We start from the raw sequence: 20,712 nt of genomic DNA on the forward strand, positions 1-20,712 counted from the left end.
TTGATAGGAAAAGGGGAAATGCATCTGAAAGCATGGCTGGAAAGGGTAAATCCTCCTCTCTGTGACCCTATCAAGCCTGCTCAAGGTCACAGAGAGTAAAACTCTTTTCAGCTGCACTTTTCACCAGCTGGCCTGTGTACACACAATGAATTTCAGTCCAATTCTCAGTTGAAAGTAACCACATCATGACAATCTGTCATCACAGCTATCCCTTTTATTAAAGACAGTTTCAAAGCCTATCTAATCAGAAACTTGCTTTCTAATTCCCAAGGGTTTGGGGAGCCATAATCAAGGGATTATGGAATAACTAAACCACTGATATGTTCAGCAGAGCTAGTCAACATGCAATATGAATCCAGGAACTGGAACAGCAAAGAACTTTGTCACATTTTGTAGCAATTTGTGCCATCTTTTGTACCAAAGCATTCAATTCTTAGGTTAGTGATTGATGCTTAAAGAATTACTAATACTTAAAGAATTAAAGAATTTGTTGCCTGGCCCTCCAGTGTTCTGTCCAATGTGAAAAGTAAAGTGAGGCATAAGGAACATTCTCACACCTACCAAACCTGAAAATCCCAACAGCTGGAGGCCAAACAGCTGATGTGACATTATCCAGATAAATCCAAATGCTTATCTCTCCCTCATTCCACTCATGCACTCTGCTGAAAATTGAGGAGAACCAGGACAGAAGGACTTACACGCTTGTGTCTTGCACCAAGCCAGGCATGTTTTCTCTGTTGTAGTAGCTATAGCATTGATCACATACACGAGACAGATTTTCTCTGCAAGCTTCTATTTCCATTTTCTTGGTGGAGCAAGAGCTGCACACCAGCCTGCCACAGCGCCTGCAGTGATGGCGCCTGTTAAACTAAGCAAAAGAGGTCATGGATGAGCCACTAAGAGAATTTACTAAAGTCCCCTCCTGTGTCTCTCTCCACTTGTGAGTCAACTTGTTCTGTTAGAAGGGAGAAAGCACCATGCAGGATAACGTTTTTCAGAATTATACAGTGATTCATCCTCTCTGTTAAAATTCCTTTTTGAAGAAAGCATAGCAAAATAAAAAAAAAAAATCAAACCCCAAACACAGACGCCAGCATTTAAAATATGTTTGTAGAAGCCTTGAGTTTTCTATTACTTAAATTATCCCAGTTTTGATCACAAATCTAAGTAGAACATGTCCTGGAAAAGTTAAAAGCTCTAGACTACTTTTCTGATACCACTGCAGAAATTTCCAAATTCAAAAGCAACACACTTTTGAGAAAACAGTACTGTTTCTAAGCAGCAGAAGATAACAGACTGCCAGCACACCTGCAAAATTAAAAACCAATGTTCTCCCTTAGAGCACCAATGCAGTTGCTCAAGTACTCTGTGAAAAAAATAGTTTTTAGAAAAGTGTAACCAACAACAAAGATTTAATTTTTTGTACTTGTAATCTGAATCATACAGTGATCACGTTATTTCTTGCTAGCAGAGTCAAGTAGACAGCCTTTTGGACTATTAATACTGCTGTTGTTACACATTTTTGAGATGCCATAGTTGTCTTCTCTCTGATGACTAGATTTCCTCTTTAGGCTCTATCACTTCACAGAAATCTGCAAGGAGCTAACTGCTGCCAGTCTCCTTGACCACTCTAAATAGAAACCAATGGTTAAATACCAAAGGACTGGCAATCTTGTCAGGCCCATGGTGATGCAGACAAACCTGCTAAAGTAGCTTGAATCTTTCAGGAAAAAGACCATGAGGAACTGTTCATATTAAGATCACAGTTCTAGGAATGTCTGTACTTCATTTTTGCTCCTTACCATAGTAAAGCGTTCAGTTTTGCAAACCATACATATCGTTTCAGTGTCATCAGGTATCCACTGCTGCTTCGGTGGTGGCTTCTCAGGAGGCACAAATTCTTGAGGAAACAAGTTCTGCTGCAGACTTCTGTCTCTGGGACTTGCAGACATGGTTACACCTGAAAATGAGCCAGGCCAAGAAAAATATGGAATGAGATTTAAGCTGCATAATAGAATCTCAAGTACCAGGGAACACCATAGACTCAATGACGCTATAAGGTCTTTCTGCCTCACAAGATGACTACCAGCATTATCTTCTAGCTAGGCATGGCAGAAAAACATTGTATAAGGAATATATATGCTTTAAATTAAGATTGTAAACTTACAGTACTTCAATACCGACAAGCAAGAGAATGTACTTAGTAAGAGACCTTTACCACAACAATTAGAGAGGTGTAAGACAACGTGTCAACATCTGTTTTTGTATCACAAGCAAACTTGGACGAGGAATAAAATAACACCATGGATACCACTGGATACTGAAAAGCAATACAGCATGAAATAGAATCTCCACTGGAGAATGGGTTGGGCACTGGTCAGCAGGTGGTGGACAATTGTATTATACAGCATTTGTTTTTCTTGGGTTCTGTTCTTCTTTTCTATTTTTCTAATCTCCCTTTTCACCATCATCATTACTATAATTTACGTGATTTCAGTTACTTAACTGTCCTAACCTCAAATCACAGGTTTTACCCTTTTCCAAATCTCCTCTACATCCCACCTGTGAAGGGGCTGGTGGTGGAATGATCAAGCAGCCAACAGGCACCAAGGTCTTAACCTTACCAGTAAAGTTGACAGAAGACAGTTCTGAAGATCCTGATTTGGACAACGTTTCACACTCCAGTACCTGACTGAGACTTTCTTGAATGCGTATCAGAGAATCTAGGACAAATGGAAGAATGGGAAAAAAAAGTCAGAGAACAATACTGGTCAATACATCTATCTGTTTTCAAAAAGATTAGTGGAATCCATTCATATGAGTAAGTAAGAAGGTCAGCACAAAACAAGACTACCTATGGAATTAAATATTATTGTTTGCATGCAAATTAGTCCACAGCAAGTAATGCAAAAGTGTATAAAATTCAATTATCTAAAAAACAAAGACAGGGACCCTTATCAAAGCAAGGGAGTAATGATAGCTATAGGAATACAGCAGAGGTGTGAAAACAATTGGTTAATACAAGACACTCATGGCAAATATTAAATGCTTCACATTACATTGGAAGGAACATGCATACTTGCAAAGTTATAGATTGTTTGGCAGGAAGAGATAAGTCTGTTTTTAGGTTAGCAAGAGCTGCATCTATAAATCATAAAATGAAGTCAACATTTGGAAACTAGCATAATGCAAAATGGTACCATATCAGCAGGTATAAATAGATATGGATAGGTACAGAACCATATGTTTTTAATACAGTGACAAAAGCATTGGAATGGATCTGCAGCACCCTCTGCTGTTCCAGTTCTAAAACCTTAAAAGAACACAAGTGCACGAGATTCAAAGACAACATGGATGAGAAGGGATTGGCAAACCAGAAAGGAGAATCGTAACAAGATTGCTAAACAGAATTACAAGTCTAGAAGCTCTCTATATGAAAAAGGAACAGGATTCTGGTAGGAGGAAATACTACGGAAGACTAAATCCCCATTATACCTGAGGGAAGATGTAGTTGGCTGCAGGCTTTAGAAGCACTTAAGCTGTCAGTGACTTCGCATTAAACAGGAGTAAAATAAAACTGATCAGTATTATACAAGAAAAGAAACCTCAATAAGGAACAACAGAGAAAAGTCTGAGAAACTTTTGGAGCTGTTTGATCCTTGAAAACACCTATTTACAAGACAAAGACTTTAAGAACACGTTCTGGGCTAGAGGGAGACTGGAGGCACACATTTAAAAAATGTAATGGCATAATTGCTGAAATTATTCTGGGAGGATTTTGGCCCTTCTTTCCCAAATGAAAAACAGCATTCTGATAGACAGTTACCTGATCTCTTTTCTTTTAATGTGAAAGGGAAGTTGAGGGCTTTTTCTGCATACTTGGAAAGCAAATTGTCAATGTCTTCTACAGTAAAACCAATTTCCCGCCCAGCTAAAAGCTGGTGCAGTGTCTGCACAGCTACAGCTACCCAGTCCACCTTCATATTCATGAGGAGCTGTTCCACCATGAGCAGTGGCCTTGAGGAGAGATGGACGTAGTTAACACGGGAGAGCTCAGGCAGAGTCAGCAGCACCTGAGACACAAGGAAAAAATGTATCATAAAATTACACACCTTTAAATCTGTGTTTCTGTGATATTAAAGACAAGAAACTAAAGCAATAACTTAAGCAGAGAATGGAATGACAGGTGGAGGTCAAAAAAAGGAGATGGGACTTCCTCAAGACAAATTCCTACTACTGTTACAGAATTACTGACAGCATTTGCAGAATCACTTAGCTTCCGTTTTCCATTCTATAAAACACTGCCTCATTTCAGAGGATATGGAAGAGCGGAAAACCTTTTGTGACAAGTATGTTCTAGCAGAGTACAGCACATTCTCTTATTAAAATAATTTATAAAATAATTATTAAAGAAGTATATTAGCCCAATCCTTTTCCTCCTATCATTTGAGGAAAGGTTAAGAGGAGAAAATAAGTGCAATTCTCCTCTAGAAGGTCAGTTAATATGGATGCTTTTCAAATTAAGTCATGTCTTCAGAAGGAACAAGTAAAGGAAACAGGCAGCCTAGCAAAATACTGTTGTGGCACACACTAGAGCAAGCTGCTGTTTACAGTCCTACATCAAAACAGACATTACCAAAAGCACTGCATTTTGTTTACATGTAATGCATTCAACTAAGGTAATCTGCTGCTGATTAATGTATCTATTCCCAGGCTGAGTGCAGAACCTGTGTGACTTCTGTAAAGGCAGTGGCCATCCAGAGAGAGGAGTGATACTCTCCACCTCTGGAGGGCACTTGGGAGAAACAGGAAGTCAAAAAAACCACCATATGCATGGGCATATGTAGGACGCCTGGTGTTACTGATACAAAGAGTAAGCTGAGGTACTTTCTTCTTCATTTGGGACAAAGATAGCAACTGTTCCAATAAACTCCACCATTTTATTTTATTCCACCCTATCCTCTTTCAGCCTAGGTTGTTCCTCCACTCCCCACAGCTCAAACACAAGACTGATTTGTTCATTATATGGAACCGCAAAAATGGAGAAAGAAAAGAGAAGCTTTAAGCCATCTCTAACTTTCCTTTGAATCCTGAGACTCGGGATCTCACCACCTAATGTGGTGAGAACGCTCTGGTAAAACCCACAAGCTTTTTATATTATGGAAATAATATGCATTACCAAAAAACTTATACATTATTTACTGCTGTCAATCCCTCAAGGCAGGGGTTTTCCTGACCTTTGATCCTATACAGAGTGCCTGAATTTCATTCCGGCGTGCTGCTGTCAGACTGGCATAGAAGTGAGCTGTGAGGTAATCAGCCAAGAAGTGAGAGGCTGCCAAGTTCGGATGCTGGTCAAGGGACTGTTCACTGATGGCGAGGCAAACACCAGGGTCTTCGATTCTTTGTAAAAGCTACAAAACCAAACAAAACACACTGAAACCCTACAACATTCCTGAAAGGCTGCCTTCTGTCCATGACAGTTTATTACCCTACAGTGCTCCAACAAGCAAATTAATTCACTCTCTATTCACCATTATTAAAACCAGAAATGTTCACACCACTAATTTGAGCACTGAAGCACAGCTGCAATCCGTGCTTCATGTTATTAGTATCACTTCTGATTCTTCTGCTTTAGCAGCACTGACATGCTTCATTATGATTTTTCAAATGAAAGGAGCCTTGTACTTCCATGTAAGTGACATTTATACTATTAGGTCCAAGAACTAGATTGCCAAGCTGGATTTTTACTTAAGCAGAACAGGGGAGAACTAGGATCCTAAAAGCTTATCTAAGCAAATAATATCTTAAGGGTGGAACCAAAACAGACCATGAAAACACATACAGTTAAGGCAGAGAAAACAGCTCTGAACTTATTCGTTTTGTGGATATGAGGCTGAGAGTGTCTTGCTATTACCTGCAATGCCTTTTCCATGTCTCCCCTCTCCAGTAAGTGGAGAAGGTGCTCACGGTGAAGGTTGATCAAGTCTTCTCTTGGGACAGGATACAAGTGACCCCATTCCTCACACAATTCATAATCCTAAAGAATTAAAAAAAAAAAAAAAAAAAAAAAAAAAAAAAAAGTGAAAACAAAAGAACAAACTCTACTCTCCAATACAGCTGTTTCTCCCAAAGTTCTGATCAAGAGATTCTGTAGCTTAGACTCCTCTCCCAGATTAAAAAAAAATTTACATTGACACAGGATGATGATAGTCAATTTCACCAGTCACAACCTGTATTTAAAATATCTTGTTTACCTTACAGTAAACAAGTTAGTTTTCCAGAAACACACTTAAAGCCAGCCAGATTTACAGTATTAACATTTACCTAATAATCAAACCTGTATTATGACTAAAGTTACAGTATTTTAAAATCTTCAGAATTGTTAAAGAAAAGAACAGGTTATAGCTCAGAGTAAGAGTTTTAACTAAAACTTAAGAATTATTAATTACATGTAAATCCTGATATTAAACACAGATCTATATTGGCTTCTGTAGCACAGAGCTGAGCAAAGGAATCCTTCCTCCCAAAGTAATCTCCACGATCATTGTTTTAAGAAGCTACTTCAATGAATTTATTTACTCAAAGTTTATGCATTCTAATTCAACAAAATTTACACGATGATGTCTAACCTTTGCTTTCAGAATGATATTCATGACAGCCTGGGGGTCATCAGTGCAGGCTTTTTTCAGATCCTGCCAGTCATTCCACAATGGTTCATTTTGCACATTCAATATCTGAAAAAGTTAATATAGAGTAGCACAAATTCTAGAATTTTATTTTATGGCAATCAATAGCCTAAGAAAACAGCTGAGCTGATCACATCAAGAGCTCTTTTCATAGAACAAAGAAAAAAAGCCAAAAAGGACACCCACATTTATTTCTAGTCCTTTTCAGGGGTGATGTAATGCCCTTGCACTCAAAAAAAACCCCCCAAAAACAACAAAACTTCACAGTTTTCACAGATGTGAGTCTATAAAGCACATAAACAAAGGAATGTTAGATGGCAGTAACTATGGATGTAAAAGCACACATTTACTGCAGATGTTGCTGGCACTAACAGAGACAACTGAGCTGTCAGCAGAACTCCCACCAGACAGAACTCAGCAGGGATGGCTCCAGATTTTGCTGTTTGGCATTTCAGCCTGTGCTGAACTCCAGGCCAGCCTGTCTGACTTAACCTGGGTATCTGCACTATGCTGAAATATGACTGAAATACAAACTTGCTCCTTGGACCACCAGTCTTGTACACCACCTGCATTTCTCAAACTTGTAAAATGATTAACTGTTGTGGAAAGTTTCCAGAGGCTCTAGAATTTGTATAGAATGGAAAATACTTCGCAAAACAATCAAATCACACAAATGTTTATATCTAAACATGTTTGCAGACCTGAATGCTAATAGGAAAGTGGGAAAGTTATGAAGGATGGAAGCTAAGTGTTAATTGGATACTTCACATGAACTGTTTTGGATAAAAGCCTTGAAAAGCTCTCATGATCAATAAAGAACCAAGGGCTAAAGCTTTTCAGAAGGCAAACAGTATTTGCTTCTGCTGCCTGTTTAATCTCACTGGTTACTTGAAGAATGGCTTTGTACCTTTTGATAAACCTGTAGTTCTTTCTTCCTGCTCTGCAGATTGGCTTTCAGTTGATGAGGTATGCCCAGATCAGAAATGCAATAAGCTAGAATTTCCAAACAGGCATCAAGGGGCCACTTGTCCAGACAGCGCAGGGCCAGTCTACTTCTCAACACTGCATTTTTTACTGGGAACAAGTATTGCCAACCATCCTTACCTGTGGAGAAAACAAAACACTTATTTGAAATTCAGTTTCTGTAATTTGAAGAAAAAAAATCCTTATCCTTGCTGGATCACATCAACAAAAGAAATACTGACAGGGCTGAAAAATCTTTGTAAGAGTCATCCCAAGTATCAAATTTTTGGGAAGTAGCCAAAGCTAGCATGAGATACTTACTATTCAGACTCCAAAAGGCACCTTTCACAGCTCACATCATTCATGCATGACAACGACACTGCTGTAAGAGATGCTCCATTAACAGTACAATGATTATTGTGTCCTGATGTATTCAGCTATTCACATAAAAATAACACCAGAGATGCATTCCAGTTCTCTTGTACTAAATTGGTCATGATTTACACATTTGTGAAACAGAAACAACACCATCAGAGAAAGAAAATTTAGAAGAAAGGAAAATTATCTATTTCCCTCTCCAGATTTGCCCAGGGACCACTACTTTAGTTTCTACATTTTCATCCAGGCTGAACTCTACATTAAAAAAAAAATAAAAAAAATAAGGAAAAAAAGAGGAAAAAAAGCCTGAATTAAACCCTTCTTACCTTCAGCAGCTGCACAACTCAGGACAGCATCCTTCACATTGACCACTTCCTCCATGTCCTGACAATACAGATCCAAGACCTTCAGAGCTCTGTCCCAATCCTTTGCTGCAAGAGCTTGTTCAAAGACTCCCATTAATACTTTAACAGCTGTGGTGGAATGTAATCCCAGGAGAACCAGAGACATGTATGCCTTGCCAGAGAAGACAGCAGCCAAACCACCACCTTCCTCTTGATTCCGAAGTGGGTCAAACGTAGCAAGAAGAAATCGTTCCAATATTGGGAACTCCTTCAACAATGCCTCACACTCCCTGGAAATCTGTTCCAAGCCTAAGGGCGCCTCCCGTTTGCCCCGAAATTCCATCCAAGACAAACCTGATTTGTGAATTTTCTGTATATTAGATGCACTGAGACATGCCACTGTTGCCATTAGCTTCGATTGAGACTTCAGGAAGTCCAGGGAGGAGGCAGTCAGTGTGTGCTGGCTCAAGTCATTCAGAGAGGATGAGGCCTGAGTGGAGATATCCTCAGAGGTCACTGCAGAATTGTGAATAGGTATTTCAACATCTGGGAGGCAGTGGTAGGCACACTGGTGTGTCAAGTTGCTGACGTTTGTCAGAAGAGACTTTGCCTGGCTGCTCTGCCTTGCACTGCACAAGGACAATGGTTCACAGCAAGAGTTAACAATGACTTGCTGCACATTCAGGTTCAACTCTTCTTTAGCCAAGAGAGAAGAAAGTCTGTAGGATCAAAAACAGAACCAGCTTACCCAGCATATATAAAAGGTACTTTATAATTACGTATTTTAATAAATCTTCCAAATGCTTTGAGAACACAAGCCTCCTAATTTTCTTCACAGGTACATATACAAGAAGGTTACATACACTATTCTAACTCAGAGCTTATGTTGTCATTCTTTTACAGAAAAGGAACTAACTCCTCAAACACTGACTTTTACCTAAACGCAAGCTACTAAAATAGCTCACCGTTAGCACCCATCTTTTTAGAAGCTACCTCATCAAATCAGTTTCCAGGCCAACCTAATCCAGTATCTGCAATGGAAGAAGTCTAGATTATCCAGTTTACCTGCTGACCAGGGCAAGAGTCATGCCCAGTATTCTTAATAAGATCTACTGGCCTACTTTATTGTATTACATTCACAAGCTGTAAATGCACTCCTCTGAACTGTTACACAGTTAAAAAAAAAAAATCCACATGATCTCACTCTCACTTCACAACAGATAGTAATTGTTAAAAATATGGAGCCACTGTTCTCCCAATCAAACATATTCAGGATGATGGAGAAGGCATTGACTAAGCTCCTCCCTGCAAACCAATCCTTGCAGCATCAAGTGATCAGCTGGTGGACACAGTAGACTGTACCACCTGTCATAAGCAGCCAAAGATTCTACCTCAGCCATGATTAAATGTCATCAAAATAACCTACAGGAGTACATAGTCTGAAAAGCACTGACCTGTCAGGATGAACTTGTTTCTCAAAAACAAGCTGGGAAAGCAGCTGAGATGGACTCTGCTGTAACAGTATGAAAGGGTTTCCCACTTTCACTTTTGCAGATACATCTTAGGGAAAAAAACATCAGAATATTTATTATAATACAAACACATTAGCTGAATACACTGACCAACTTTTATTTTCAGAATATAAATTTTAAGGCCCTGAGTCTAAACCACTTCAACTAAATTCACAGAGTTATAAATTCACATTAGAATGGTAAAATCCAGAGGAAATTGCAAGGCATTTGTGATTATGATACGTCTCTCAATCTTGGCAACATTATGTTGGACATATTACCAAAACAAGTGGAGTAGAGATTCCTCACCCTTTAAGCAAGATCTAGGGTCAAACAGTATAGCAACACTACTACAAACTTCCACCAAAATATGTATTTGTTGTGAGAAGTAGAAAACATGCAGAATTATTTTCTGATGAGTCTCTGGACATAGATTGGTTAGTCCATGCTCTATCAAAGTCAGTTAGCAAGGGCAGAGGGAATTCAGAGTTGTACAGTGGTACTTTTACAAAGGAGTGAAACCCCGGCCACTACTGCTGGAAAGCACTTGTATCCACTGCTAAGTTATGTCAAGTCACTTAGGACACATTCTCCTAAGTTTACCTTTTCATCTTCCAGTACATTAACATTTCCCCCAAACTCAACCCAGCCCCTGAATATTTTTGCGTGATCTTTTGTCTTTGGCAGTTAGCCAGCAAGGACTAAATCACGTCCAAGCAGAAGTTATGGTCAGCATGGTAGTGATGTGAGCTGAACCAGCATGTCTGCAAACAGATCTTTGCCCTTTTTTCTTATCCTCTTGGGAAGGTATTCCCTGAAATCAGTACTGTGGTATTTTACATTAGTGCAGCTGAATTAGTGTCAACTTCAAAACACAGATAAGCATTTTCATTCCTAGTACAGTGAATTGTTCTGCTCTTCTGACAGCTTTATGTGCTGATGGTACATTTCTTTTCATGAACCACCATCATCTGCTGATTCTATTAAAAAATTCTGCCTGGTTACTTCTGCATGTCCTTCTACACACTCTTCTTATCCCTGTGGAACAGCAGGGTGCTTGCTGCCTCTAAGGGAGCTGTCAATTAAACAGTATGCTGATCCACTGGATGTAAAAATCAATCTCACCTTACTGGGGGAGTGCTAAGAATTTTTGGGCTGTTTGTTTTGTCTCCACTCTAAGTGGAGGGCAGAGTCTGGGTCAGTAGTCAGCATTCCTGCTCTCATTTTCCCACTGACATCAACTATTTTATGTGAGCTGGGGGTGGCATAGGTGTTAGGAAATTAAAGAAAAAAAAAGTAATAATCAGTTGAAATCAAAATCACAGGCAGTAGGTACATATGGCAAGGAACCATTTTTGCACAATTTCTTTCCAGAATTAGGTCAGACTACACAGTGTGAGTACCTTCACCTAGGCTCAGACTTTCCAGCAGAAACCCCTTACCCAGCTCTGCATTCAAGCTCCGTAACATCACAGCAGCCAGTGTAGTGATGTAGTCAATGAAGGCCTTCACAAAGTTCGTCTGCATGTTGCTCTCTGGCATGGTTTGAGAATGCTGGTCAAGAATTCTCAGCAGGAGCTGTGTTTGGTTCCAAACCAGGTGCTTCTCCAGCTCCACTGGTTTGAGAGAGCCCTGCTCCACCAAGGTGCCAAGCAGGCTCCCTTTAGAGTCTGGTTTAAGAGAACAGATGTACATCCAAGATTCAAGGATTAAATGTCAAGAAGAAAGGAGGCAAGGGGATGGGGGAGAAAGAGAAATGCTTTAACTTTATTTGCTCTCTGCAATTATAGATCTCAGTATAAGCATTTTAATTTAACTGAAAGTAAGGGAAATTTTTACTATAAGCATTATAATTCAATTAAAAGCATTTTAAAAATTTCACAGCAGAATAAAACTACCGTTCATCTAAACTGGCAACCATGGCTCTGACAAGTTAGAACTATATTAAGGCACACCTAAAATATATCTTGTTCTATGTCATTAACATTTATTCTAAAATACAGGTGCTGACCAATCCTTGAGCTTCGTAACATTTGCATCCTAAATTTTTACTCATTAAATATTTTAAGAACACCAAAAAGCCATTCAGAAATTTGGTGAATAGAAGAGAAACGCCAGTGCTATATAATAAAGAGAGCTGTAAGATAAAACAACTGTGGAAAAGATGAGATGTTTTATGACAGTCTTATGAAAATCTGAAGGTATTATGGTATTACAAATGTTTTAAGTTTATCTCCATTTTGTTATTAAAAAAAGAGACAAAAAAGCAAGAGTAAGAATAAGTATCTATAAGGTGCCATGTTGAAATAAACTTAGATGAATTCCTTACTAGGACTGCATAGAAATAAGACAAATAACATCTCTGACAAGTTCAGAATTTTAGCTGTGAAAACAAATATAAGAATTACAGCTAAATTTTATTCTTTGCATTCATGATTTCTAAAATATAAATTAGTGCGTATGTCAAAGAGCATTACTACTGGATTCACTACTGTTTGGAAAGTCCAAAGCAAAAATTTAGATCCATATATCAATCAGTCTTTATGCTCACAAAAATAACTCACCAACGGAAGATTCAACATTTGTCAGTGCATTTAAGATAAGATCCACGTTTTGTGATAAAACAATTTCATTAGTAATACTTTCTTCAGTCAAGGTGGGGTAGCAAGCTTGCAGAAGGTCTACAATACTGCATCGAAAATGACTCCCTATTTTCTCATCTGACACCTCTACAAAGAGAGAGAAAGAAACAGCAACCATAACAATAAACACAAGTATTTTTGCATAGAAGAAGGTCACAAAACCAGAAGTGTATTATAATACAAAAAACCAGAGCATTTCAGATTATTCAGAATTGAGCTCTGGTCAGGTCTCCCTTGCCTTTTTTTGTTAAAAATACTAAGCCAAAAAACGGAAAGTTCAAATTTACATAGCAACAGAAGACAAGAATTTGGTTTAAGCACATTTGAACAGAAAGCCTTATCAGCAAAGCATACTACCTGGTCTGGATTGACCTTGTGATGTGCTGGAATAGTTGAGAATTTTACTTATTTGCTGGAGAACTGCTGGAAAACCCTTTATACCTTCAGAGTGCAGTAAAACAAAGTCAGGTCGGTGGCCTGGAGCAGTCATGGTGCAAAAGGAGAAAAAAATCAAAGTTAGGAGTGGAAAAAAGAGACACAAACATGAAAGTACAAAATGAGATTTAATTAAGACTTGGGTGTTAGCACAAATAACACAGCACAGAGGGGGCATCTTCATTTATCAGCTCATGCTGATAAACATAAAAATCAAAGGCCTACCCCGAGTTTCAAGGCTGTTGTAGAGTCTTCTTTCTGCTGTCTCCAGAAGCTGTTTGCATGTCTTCCAAAGATGGCACTGAGTACAGGCTAGGTCAAATGCTGCCATTGCTGAAGGACTGAGGTCCTCAAGGACTTCTCGCAGAGGATCAGTATGCTCCAGCTGGATGTTCCTGGTCCAGAAATTTTCTTGAAGAGTAGGGGCAAGACTTCCAGAAGTTGCAAGCAATTTATCAGTAACATCCGAGATGGAATAAAATACCATACCTACACGTGTCATCAAAAACACACAAACACTGGTTAACAGCATAATTAGATCAGATCCTGTAATGGGTAACTATTTTTCAATCCTTATAGAAAGTAATTCCATTGGTGGCCTGCTTCATGGACCAATCAATTACTGTTGCATGGATGTAACTAACTGGACATCAACAGCAAATTTTCAGCATTTATAGTCTCTTTCTAACCTCAAACCTCTAGTCTCAAAGAACCACCATTTACCCTTCTGAACAAACATTACACTCTTTTTGACAGTATTCAAGCTGCTTTCTCATATTTTTCAGTCCTCCCCAGTCCTTTGTGATAACTCAAAAGCCCAGTCCTTACCAGCTGCTGCTGCATTCCCAATAGCTTGCAGTGTTGAACGGCCACTGCCAGATCTCCTGATGCCTCCAGTGCCATCTGATGCTTGATTCTCAATATTGTGCTCCACTCTTGCCATTTCTCGTACTGCCTCTTGGTAACGCTCCATGAAAACCAATTCACCATAGCAAGGGGAAGTCTCCAGATTAAACATCAAAGCCACCTTCCAAAAGTAACAATAGATGTAATTACAGAGCATGTCAAATGAAGTTTTCAAAGGTCAAAGAGTTTAAGAGGTGGGGGGGCTTTAGTGGAGACAAAGGAATAAAATAAATACTTTAACTGAAAAACATCACCAGACACAACAAGCTGAAATGGTGGGGTTTTCTCCTAGAGTTTTAAGCGTCTGAAAATAAAAGGCCCTCAGAGATGTTTTTCAACAATTATTATAAAGCTTACCTATTACTTGCTGCAGTACTAGGGCTGAACTAATTTTCATAACCCACACCTTTTGGAATGACTCTTCACAATGAGAGATATCTATCAAGTTTGCCTCCAAACAGACTATTTCAAATAAATTCTTATTCAGCAAGGAATACCTTCTCAAAATTTAGACACAGAGTAGCTAAGCAGAACTATGCAAGTTTCTATTATGAAACCAACAACAGAATACAAACCAAGCTTGAATGCTTTATCATTGGTAATACTGAAATTCAAGGCAACAAAGCAAAACAAAATGCTTCTTTGGCCCTGTAAGTAGGAAAAAGATGAAGTGGCATGCCTGGAACTAAACAGAACAAATTGTTTGAATAGTAACCTGACGTTAATGCAATATTTAAGTGATATGAAGTGCTCCAGTATGGCTATCTGAAACTCAGCAAGGTCACAGCTTTTTATAGAAGATCCACTCCTTGATGCACCTCAAGATTTTTTTTTCAGAGCATCAGCTCAAAAGCCACACAGAGAAAGGTATGCACAGCTGTGAGGGAGCAAATAATCACAAAGATGCACACTGTAATTATCAAGTCTTTCTGGCTGTTTTCAATACCACAAATCTTGTCTCAAAACATACCTCCTTCAAATGAAAGTAATCACTGCTTTCAGTAAGGAACACATCTGCATGTTTCTGCCAGGGTCACAAGTGGAAGAGTGTCAAGGTTTTGAAAAACTGATTAAATAAAGCAGTTCAGATGCTGCCTCCTCATGAGAATTCACATGAGCTCTTTGTGTTCTTCAGTCAGTTGAAACACTATGCTTGACTGGCTCTCATCTAACATTTGCATGCTTTGAGAACCCAGGTGTAGAGAAAGCATTTTTACATAACAAGGCAGAAAAAACTCTGCATCCATGGTATATTGGTTTGGAATATCTTTTTTTCCTTCCACTTGCTTCTACTTCTGAAGCGATTCTTTCACTTGGAAGCCTCATGTTCGCTAAATGCAGAAGACGCAGGAATTTCATTCAAAAATCAAAATACATGCATCTCATTTACCTGGTGGGCTTCCACAAAGTTTCCTCTCAAAACACAAGAAACTAGCAGTGATTCTGGTGGGGAAAGCATCATAGGAATGAGGGAATTCTGCTGATGTGGTCTCGCCCTGCTTTCCAATTCACTCAAGCCAGACACACTACTGGTACTTCCCTCTGCGAGACAGAATTAATCAGTATACTATTAGGGAAAACACATTTCACCAAGTAACAGCCACCTATCAGACAACAGCATTTCATACATTTAACACAAAAATATAGGAGCAGAGCTGTAAGCATTTTAGGATAAAGAAGTCAACATAAACATCCCATTAAAAATTCTCCTAACATTTCACTATTTGGTCAGGATTTGCAGTTTGCATCTCATCCCCGTGTAACACATTTCAGCAGCTACATGACATGCACACAGTGCTAGGCACTGCTTCAATATGGTTAAAGGGACGAGTCTAAAGCATCTGACCTATTACATCAGTCCAGCATGCCTAAGCATGTATTAACTTACATGACTATCAGTTCATTAGTTTTTTTGATGGTTTGCAGATTATTACATTGCTTGCATACTGTTTCTTGCAAGCCAAAAATTCCAAGAAAAATCTAGTTCACTTATTCCTGAAGAAAACACATGTGCTATTCTGACTAGAAAAAAGTCATCCAAAAATGGGAGCTCTGAGAAGTGAAAGACATAATTCTGTCCTGCACACAGCAGTAATCCACATTAACTAGTCAAGCAAACTCTTCATCATGCCCATTGAAAAGACAAAAAAATACTACTTTTGTGGCTTGATACCTGAGGTACTGGTGCTTAGCTCACTACTTGTGCTTTCTAATGATGGACTGGAAGTTCCCTCTTTCCCATCTAAAACGGAAACAAATCAAAATCAGCACATTAAATGCACTTTTACTAGACAAGGTAATTAAAAGTTACTGCAAATAACAGAATATGCAACCTCAAGGGATCTTTAAGAGTATCTCGTAAATGAGCCACCACTGATATCTATAATAAATGCAAAAACTGCTGATTTGAAGAAAATGCTGGGCTAGAGACTATGTTGGGATGGCCCACCAGTGACTCATGTCAGATACTTTGAAGCTTCTTATACTGGAACACGCCTCTCCAAAACCAGACATGCCATTCAAAGGCTAAATAGAAAAAAGGTGAGGAATGCAACTTTCTCCTAAGGCTGCCAATTTATGCCACAGATTCCTTTTAATTCACATCCTAGATAATACTGCAGCAGGAATGAAAATACACTGAACAGTCATAGGACATAGTGGAGAAAGGGAAAAATTAGTACTGTCGTTGAAGTTCTCCTGTGCCCCAAATCAGACTACATATGGAAGAAGTTATTTGTGCAGGTGAGCTTTAGAAAACAACCAAGTGGAACTGGCCTAAGGCACTTCATACCACTTACAAAACTAAAGGACATAAATTCTCTACTCCTAGGCCATGAAATCTACTTGCATTCAGCTGTGAGCTCAGCAAAACTATGCATGTTTCAGAAGTGTCTTCCCCAAGTAATTTTTTCAACCCACCTGTCTTGTACCTCCGATATCTACTTCGTTTCTTGAAGCTGGAGCATCTGATTAAAGAGCAATATCTCCTGGAGGCTGCAAGCTGATATTCTGTGAAATATTTAAACAAAACCATTACCATATAGTTTTATAGAGGGAGACTTGACAAACAGCTGAACACAAGTTTGGAAACTTGCAATATTTAAGGTCCAGACTGTGAAGTCTTTCTTGGGACATGGAGCTTACATGGTCTGAGATACACAATAAGCTCCACATGATACAAGACACAATCTCATAGCAGCAGGGCTAACAGGTCATGGAGAAGTGTGGGAAACAGATTCCTGAGTGTGTTGTTCTAGCTACTTCAACAAACATCCAGAATAATACAATTTCCTCTGACACATGTTCCTAACATGTTTCCAGACTAGGCTAAACCAACACTGTCCATGAACAAGCTGAGACTATTTGGCTTGCACTGGATCCAACACCATGTCCCTTCATATCATTGCAGTGTGACTTGTGACAAAAGGGTGGAACAAAGGCAAACAGAAGCAGTGCATCCAAAAAGGGGATGTAAAAGAGAAAAAGACCCAAACTTTCTGATTAGAATAGAGATCACTTCTGTTGGAAAATGGTGCAAGAACCAGGTAGTCTCCAAGCAGGTCACTCTCCCAGTATTTGCCAAAATGTGCTCCCTCAGTAAGGTACTCATGGAATTCAGTCTTGAGATCACAGTCTGGACAGCTGTAACATATCAGAAAGTGCCAAATACAAAGCCTACCTGCATTTCTGTTACTCATCACCACCTTGTATCGCCAGTGAGCTTCAGAAAGGTATTTGGAAAACTGTAACACACGACTTCCAAAAGCATCTCTGCTTGCAGAAAGATTCAAGCACTCAACAAGCTCCAGCTCTTCACGAGGCACATTACTGGAGTCCCACGGGAGAGAACTCTGAATTTCTTCCAGGTGCTTGAGCAGCAGTGTGAGGAAGGCCTCCATGGCTACATCATCCACTAAAAATCCAGTAACATCACTGGTGAAGTGTTTCAGATCCAGGTAGCTTGGCTTAGAGGTTTCACAGCTTTTGCCATCTAACATGGAGTCACAAAGATCTTTGGGATCTGTGTGAAGCGTTTGTGCAGCCAACAGATGCTTCTCTGATGTTTTTTCAGCCTCTGTTAGGTGTTGTGGACTTTGAGAGGTGGAAGACTGCCGACTGGCACTGCCCTCTACACTCAGAGCAGTACTCTTTTTGTCAAGGTCTTCATCCTCTGCATAGTCCTCAGGTAGAGGAGTCTCAGTATAGAGGTCATTATAAGAAACAAAAAGCAAGGAGAAAATATTCTCCAAAACCTCCAGGCGCAGAGGAATGGGAACACTCCTTAAGAACTGCTGACACTTCACAATGTACTGAGAAAATACTGAAGAGCAATCTGTACAATTAGAAACAAAAATAAAAAACATTTACTACATTTTTCAGGGATTCCTTGCTCCAGCTTTTGTCTTTTAAGAAAATCTCAGAAGAGGGAAGTAGCCCAGTGGCTCAGACACAATCATTCTTCCAAAAACTAGGTAAATACATGTCCAACATTTTATATTTAGAAAAGCAGTGTGTCTCCTCCCTCTGAGCAATGACAATCATCACTTTGTTCAATGATGTGCATTACATATAGATTACACTCATTCTAGCCATTAAATCAGTTTCAGCTCTGACAAATCATAACCTCTTACAAAATTATCTGTCACTACAATCCCATATCTAGTATCACTTCCTTTTACCACTATATTTTTTTGTAAAAGTAACTTAAATGTTTTTAAAACAAGACCAGTAGCTTATTCATATCTATTATTACTAAAGATAACAACACCTCAAAGAAGTACCACTGTACTTGCTTGCAAAGCATCCATAGCCCACTGAATAAAATACCAAATGTACACAGGGTGCAACACTGTGACAATACTAAGTGATAATTCAGAGCCCAGCAATTGGATGGAGAAGCACACGCTACTGAACCTGAGAAAGGAGGCCAATCACCTGCTGGTTCTCCAGAAGTTGCATCCTCAGGGATATCACCAAGAAGACTGTGCACACAATCCTTGCATTTGGCATGCCTGTGTGCATTCACACAGAGAGCATAGATTGCATACTTCATGGCACAGAAGGCTCGGAAGAGTGCCAGGTTGCGCTGCTGACTCAGGCTGTTCGGGAGTGTGGCTGCTGTGGAGAGAAATCAGGATGGTGAGGGGGTAGGAGGCAAACAAGAAAACAAGTTAATTTTCTCCTGCAGCTCTTGCACAGAAATATTTATCTAGTCTTACTTCCCCAGTGCTGTTTTTGTCTCAGCTTTGATCTATGTCACTGTTACTTTTGGAAAAAAAGCCCAAACAACCCAACCCACAACAGATGGCACAGAAAAATCAGGTCTGGATCCCGTCCTAGAAAGGAAATTTTCCGTGAATTCATGTAACAGGACCTGGCTACAGCATAGAATGACCAAATCCCTCACAATTACTCCATTAGCAGTGTGTGGTTAAGCTGAACTGCTGCATTTACAACAGAGGGGCAAACCCTGTTTCACTTCAACATCCTAGAATTTTGTGCTCTAGTACACAGTAGAGGAGCAGGGAAACAGTGTAGACAGGCTATGACTGTAGTAAGACTAGAGTACCACCACCTCTTCAGATTTATACTAACAAATAGATATCATGGTTGATTCACAGTGGCTAACACAATAGATCAAATATAATCTCCAACTGACTAAAGAATAAGTACAGTCCCCATAGTTTCCATCACACATTTATGATAAAGGCAAACTAGGGAAGTACTGCACCCACTTCTCCTCTTTGAGGTTTTTTTTTTTTTTTTTTGAGGAAAGATATCATATGCCAGAGACATGATAGCTTCTTAGTGCAACAGGAGAGCTGCAAACTGTAAAAATCACATAATCATCGTCCTCTTCACCCAGGAATGCTGTATTACTCTGGGGAATGGTTTTTCCCTAGGACCCCTGAAGCCTGTAACCATGTAGTTTTACCCTCCCTTCCTTTCTTGACCTAATTGGCTGAGATCCAGCCATCCCCGCTGGACAGAAACCTTGATAAGGGCCTGTCCTCCCCTCTTTCTTCCTCTTGCCCTCCGGCTCTCCAAGGCTCCAGCCCTCCTTCCCTCCTTCTGGACCTCCCTTGCCCTCTGGGCCTTCTGCCCTCCGTTTCCCCTCCTGGAATAAACGTCGTGGATCAACCCTGGGGGTAAGAGCCTCTTTTGGATCTTTTACCCTGACCCTGAAATATTCCCCCAAAGCCTCCCAAGAAACTGAGCTAGCCCCAGGGGGGGCTGCGGGGGATTTGTTTCACAGGAACACAATATAGTGTCATATATTCTGTTACGCTGAGTTTAGATGAATTATCAATCTACTGTAAAAAGGTTAAAATAATCTGACAACAAAGAAAGAAAAGAAAAAAAAAAAAAAAAGCCCAGACAACCACACACAGTTAAATTAGTGCTTGGAATCCATTGTCTGCTGTCCTGTATTCTTACACAAGTGATAGATTGTCCCTATACCTGCTGTCATGCAGGAAGACCACTAGCTAAGTGTTCTTTTTTAAACAAAGCACTGGTACAAAGCACAATGTACTGACAATATCCACATCCAAATTCTGGAACTGAACAGAATTAAAACCTGTTTCAACACTGTCCACCACAAAGTTTGAGCACGATTGCAAAGAAAAGCACTAGTCTAAACTCTTCTGTAAACTATAGAGGAGGCAAAGCAAAAGGACTGAGAGCACAAACAGTAGGAAACAGTTATTCCATATCACTGCCATTCTAAACAGTGACAGTGATGGAAAATATATGACAGCAGACAGAGCTGAGGAGACATCCAAGTATGAATCCTTTAGAGAACCCACATGGCCATTGAAATTCGACTGTTGCCCAGAAGCTC

General features: G+C 39.5%; 1 protein-coding gene across 1 annotated transcript in view; it reads right to left on the reverse strand.

Moving 5' to 3' along the window:
• Positions 1-20,712, reverse strand: part of ZFYVE26 (zinc finger FYVE-type containing 26) — a 48,027-nt gene that overhangs the window by 16,153 nt on the left and 11,162 nt on the right. The window contains exons 9-28 of the mRNA XM_066321383.1: positions 18,804-18,986; positions 17,548-18,201; positions 16,788-16,877; positions 16,042-16,110; positions 15,259-15,410; positions 13,791-13,989; positions 13,188-13,451; positions 12,885-13,004; positions 12,450-12,614; positions 11,328-11,555; positions 9,829-9,934; positions 8,357-9,093; positions 7,597-7,793; positions 6,633-6,737; positions 5,918-6,040; positions 5,238-5,414; positions 3,827-4,073; positions 2,625-2,723; positions 1,803-1,960; positions 699-868 (exon numbers count right to left, since the gene is read on the reverse strand). Coding sequence (XP_066177480.1) covers positions 699-868; positions 1,803-1,960; positions 2,625-2,723; positions 3,827-4,073; positions 5,238-5,414; positions 5,918-6,040; positions 6,633-6,737; positions 7,597-7,793; positions 8,357-9,093; positions 9,829-9,934; positions 11,328-11,555; positions 12,450-12,614; positions 12,885-13,004; positions 13,188-13,451; positions 13,791-13,989; positions 15,259-15,410; positions 16,042-16,110; positions 16,788-16,877; positions 17,548-18,201; positions 18,804-18,986 — 4,243 coding nt within the window. The remainder of the gene's footprint in view (positions 1-698; positions 869-1,802; positions 1,961-2,624; positions 2,724-3,826; positions 4,074-5,237; positions 5,415-5,917; positions 6,041-6,632; positions 6,738-7,596; positions 7,794-8,356; positions 9,094-9,828; positions 9,935-11,327; positions 11,556-12,449; positions 12,615-12,884; positions 13,005-13,187; positions 13,452-13,790; positions 13,990-15,258; positions 15,411-16,041; positions 16,111-16,787; positions 16,878-17,547; positions 18,202-18,803; positions 18,987-20,712) is intronic.

This window comes from Sylvia atricapilla, chromosome 6, assembly GCF_009819655.1.
Source record: "Sylvia atricapilla isolate bSylAtr1 chromosome 6, bSylAtr1.pri, whole genome shotgun sequence".
NCBI classification, from domain to species: domain Eukaryota; kingdom Metazoa; phylum Chordata; class Aves; order Passeriformes; family Sylviidae; genus Sylvia; species Sylvia atricapilla.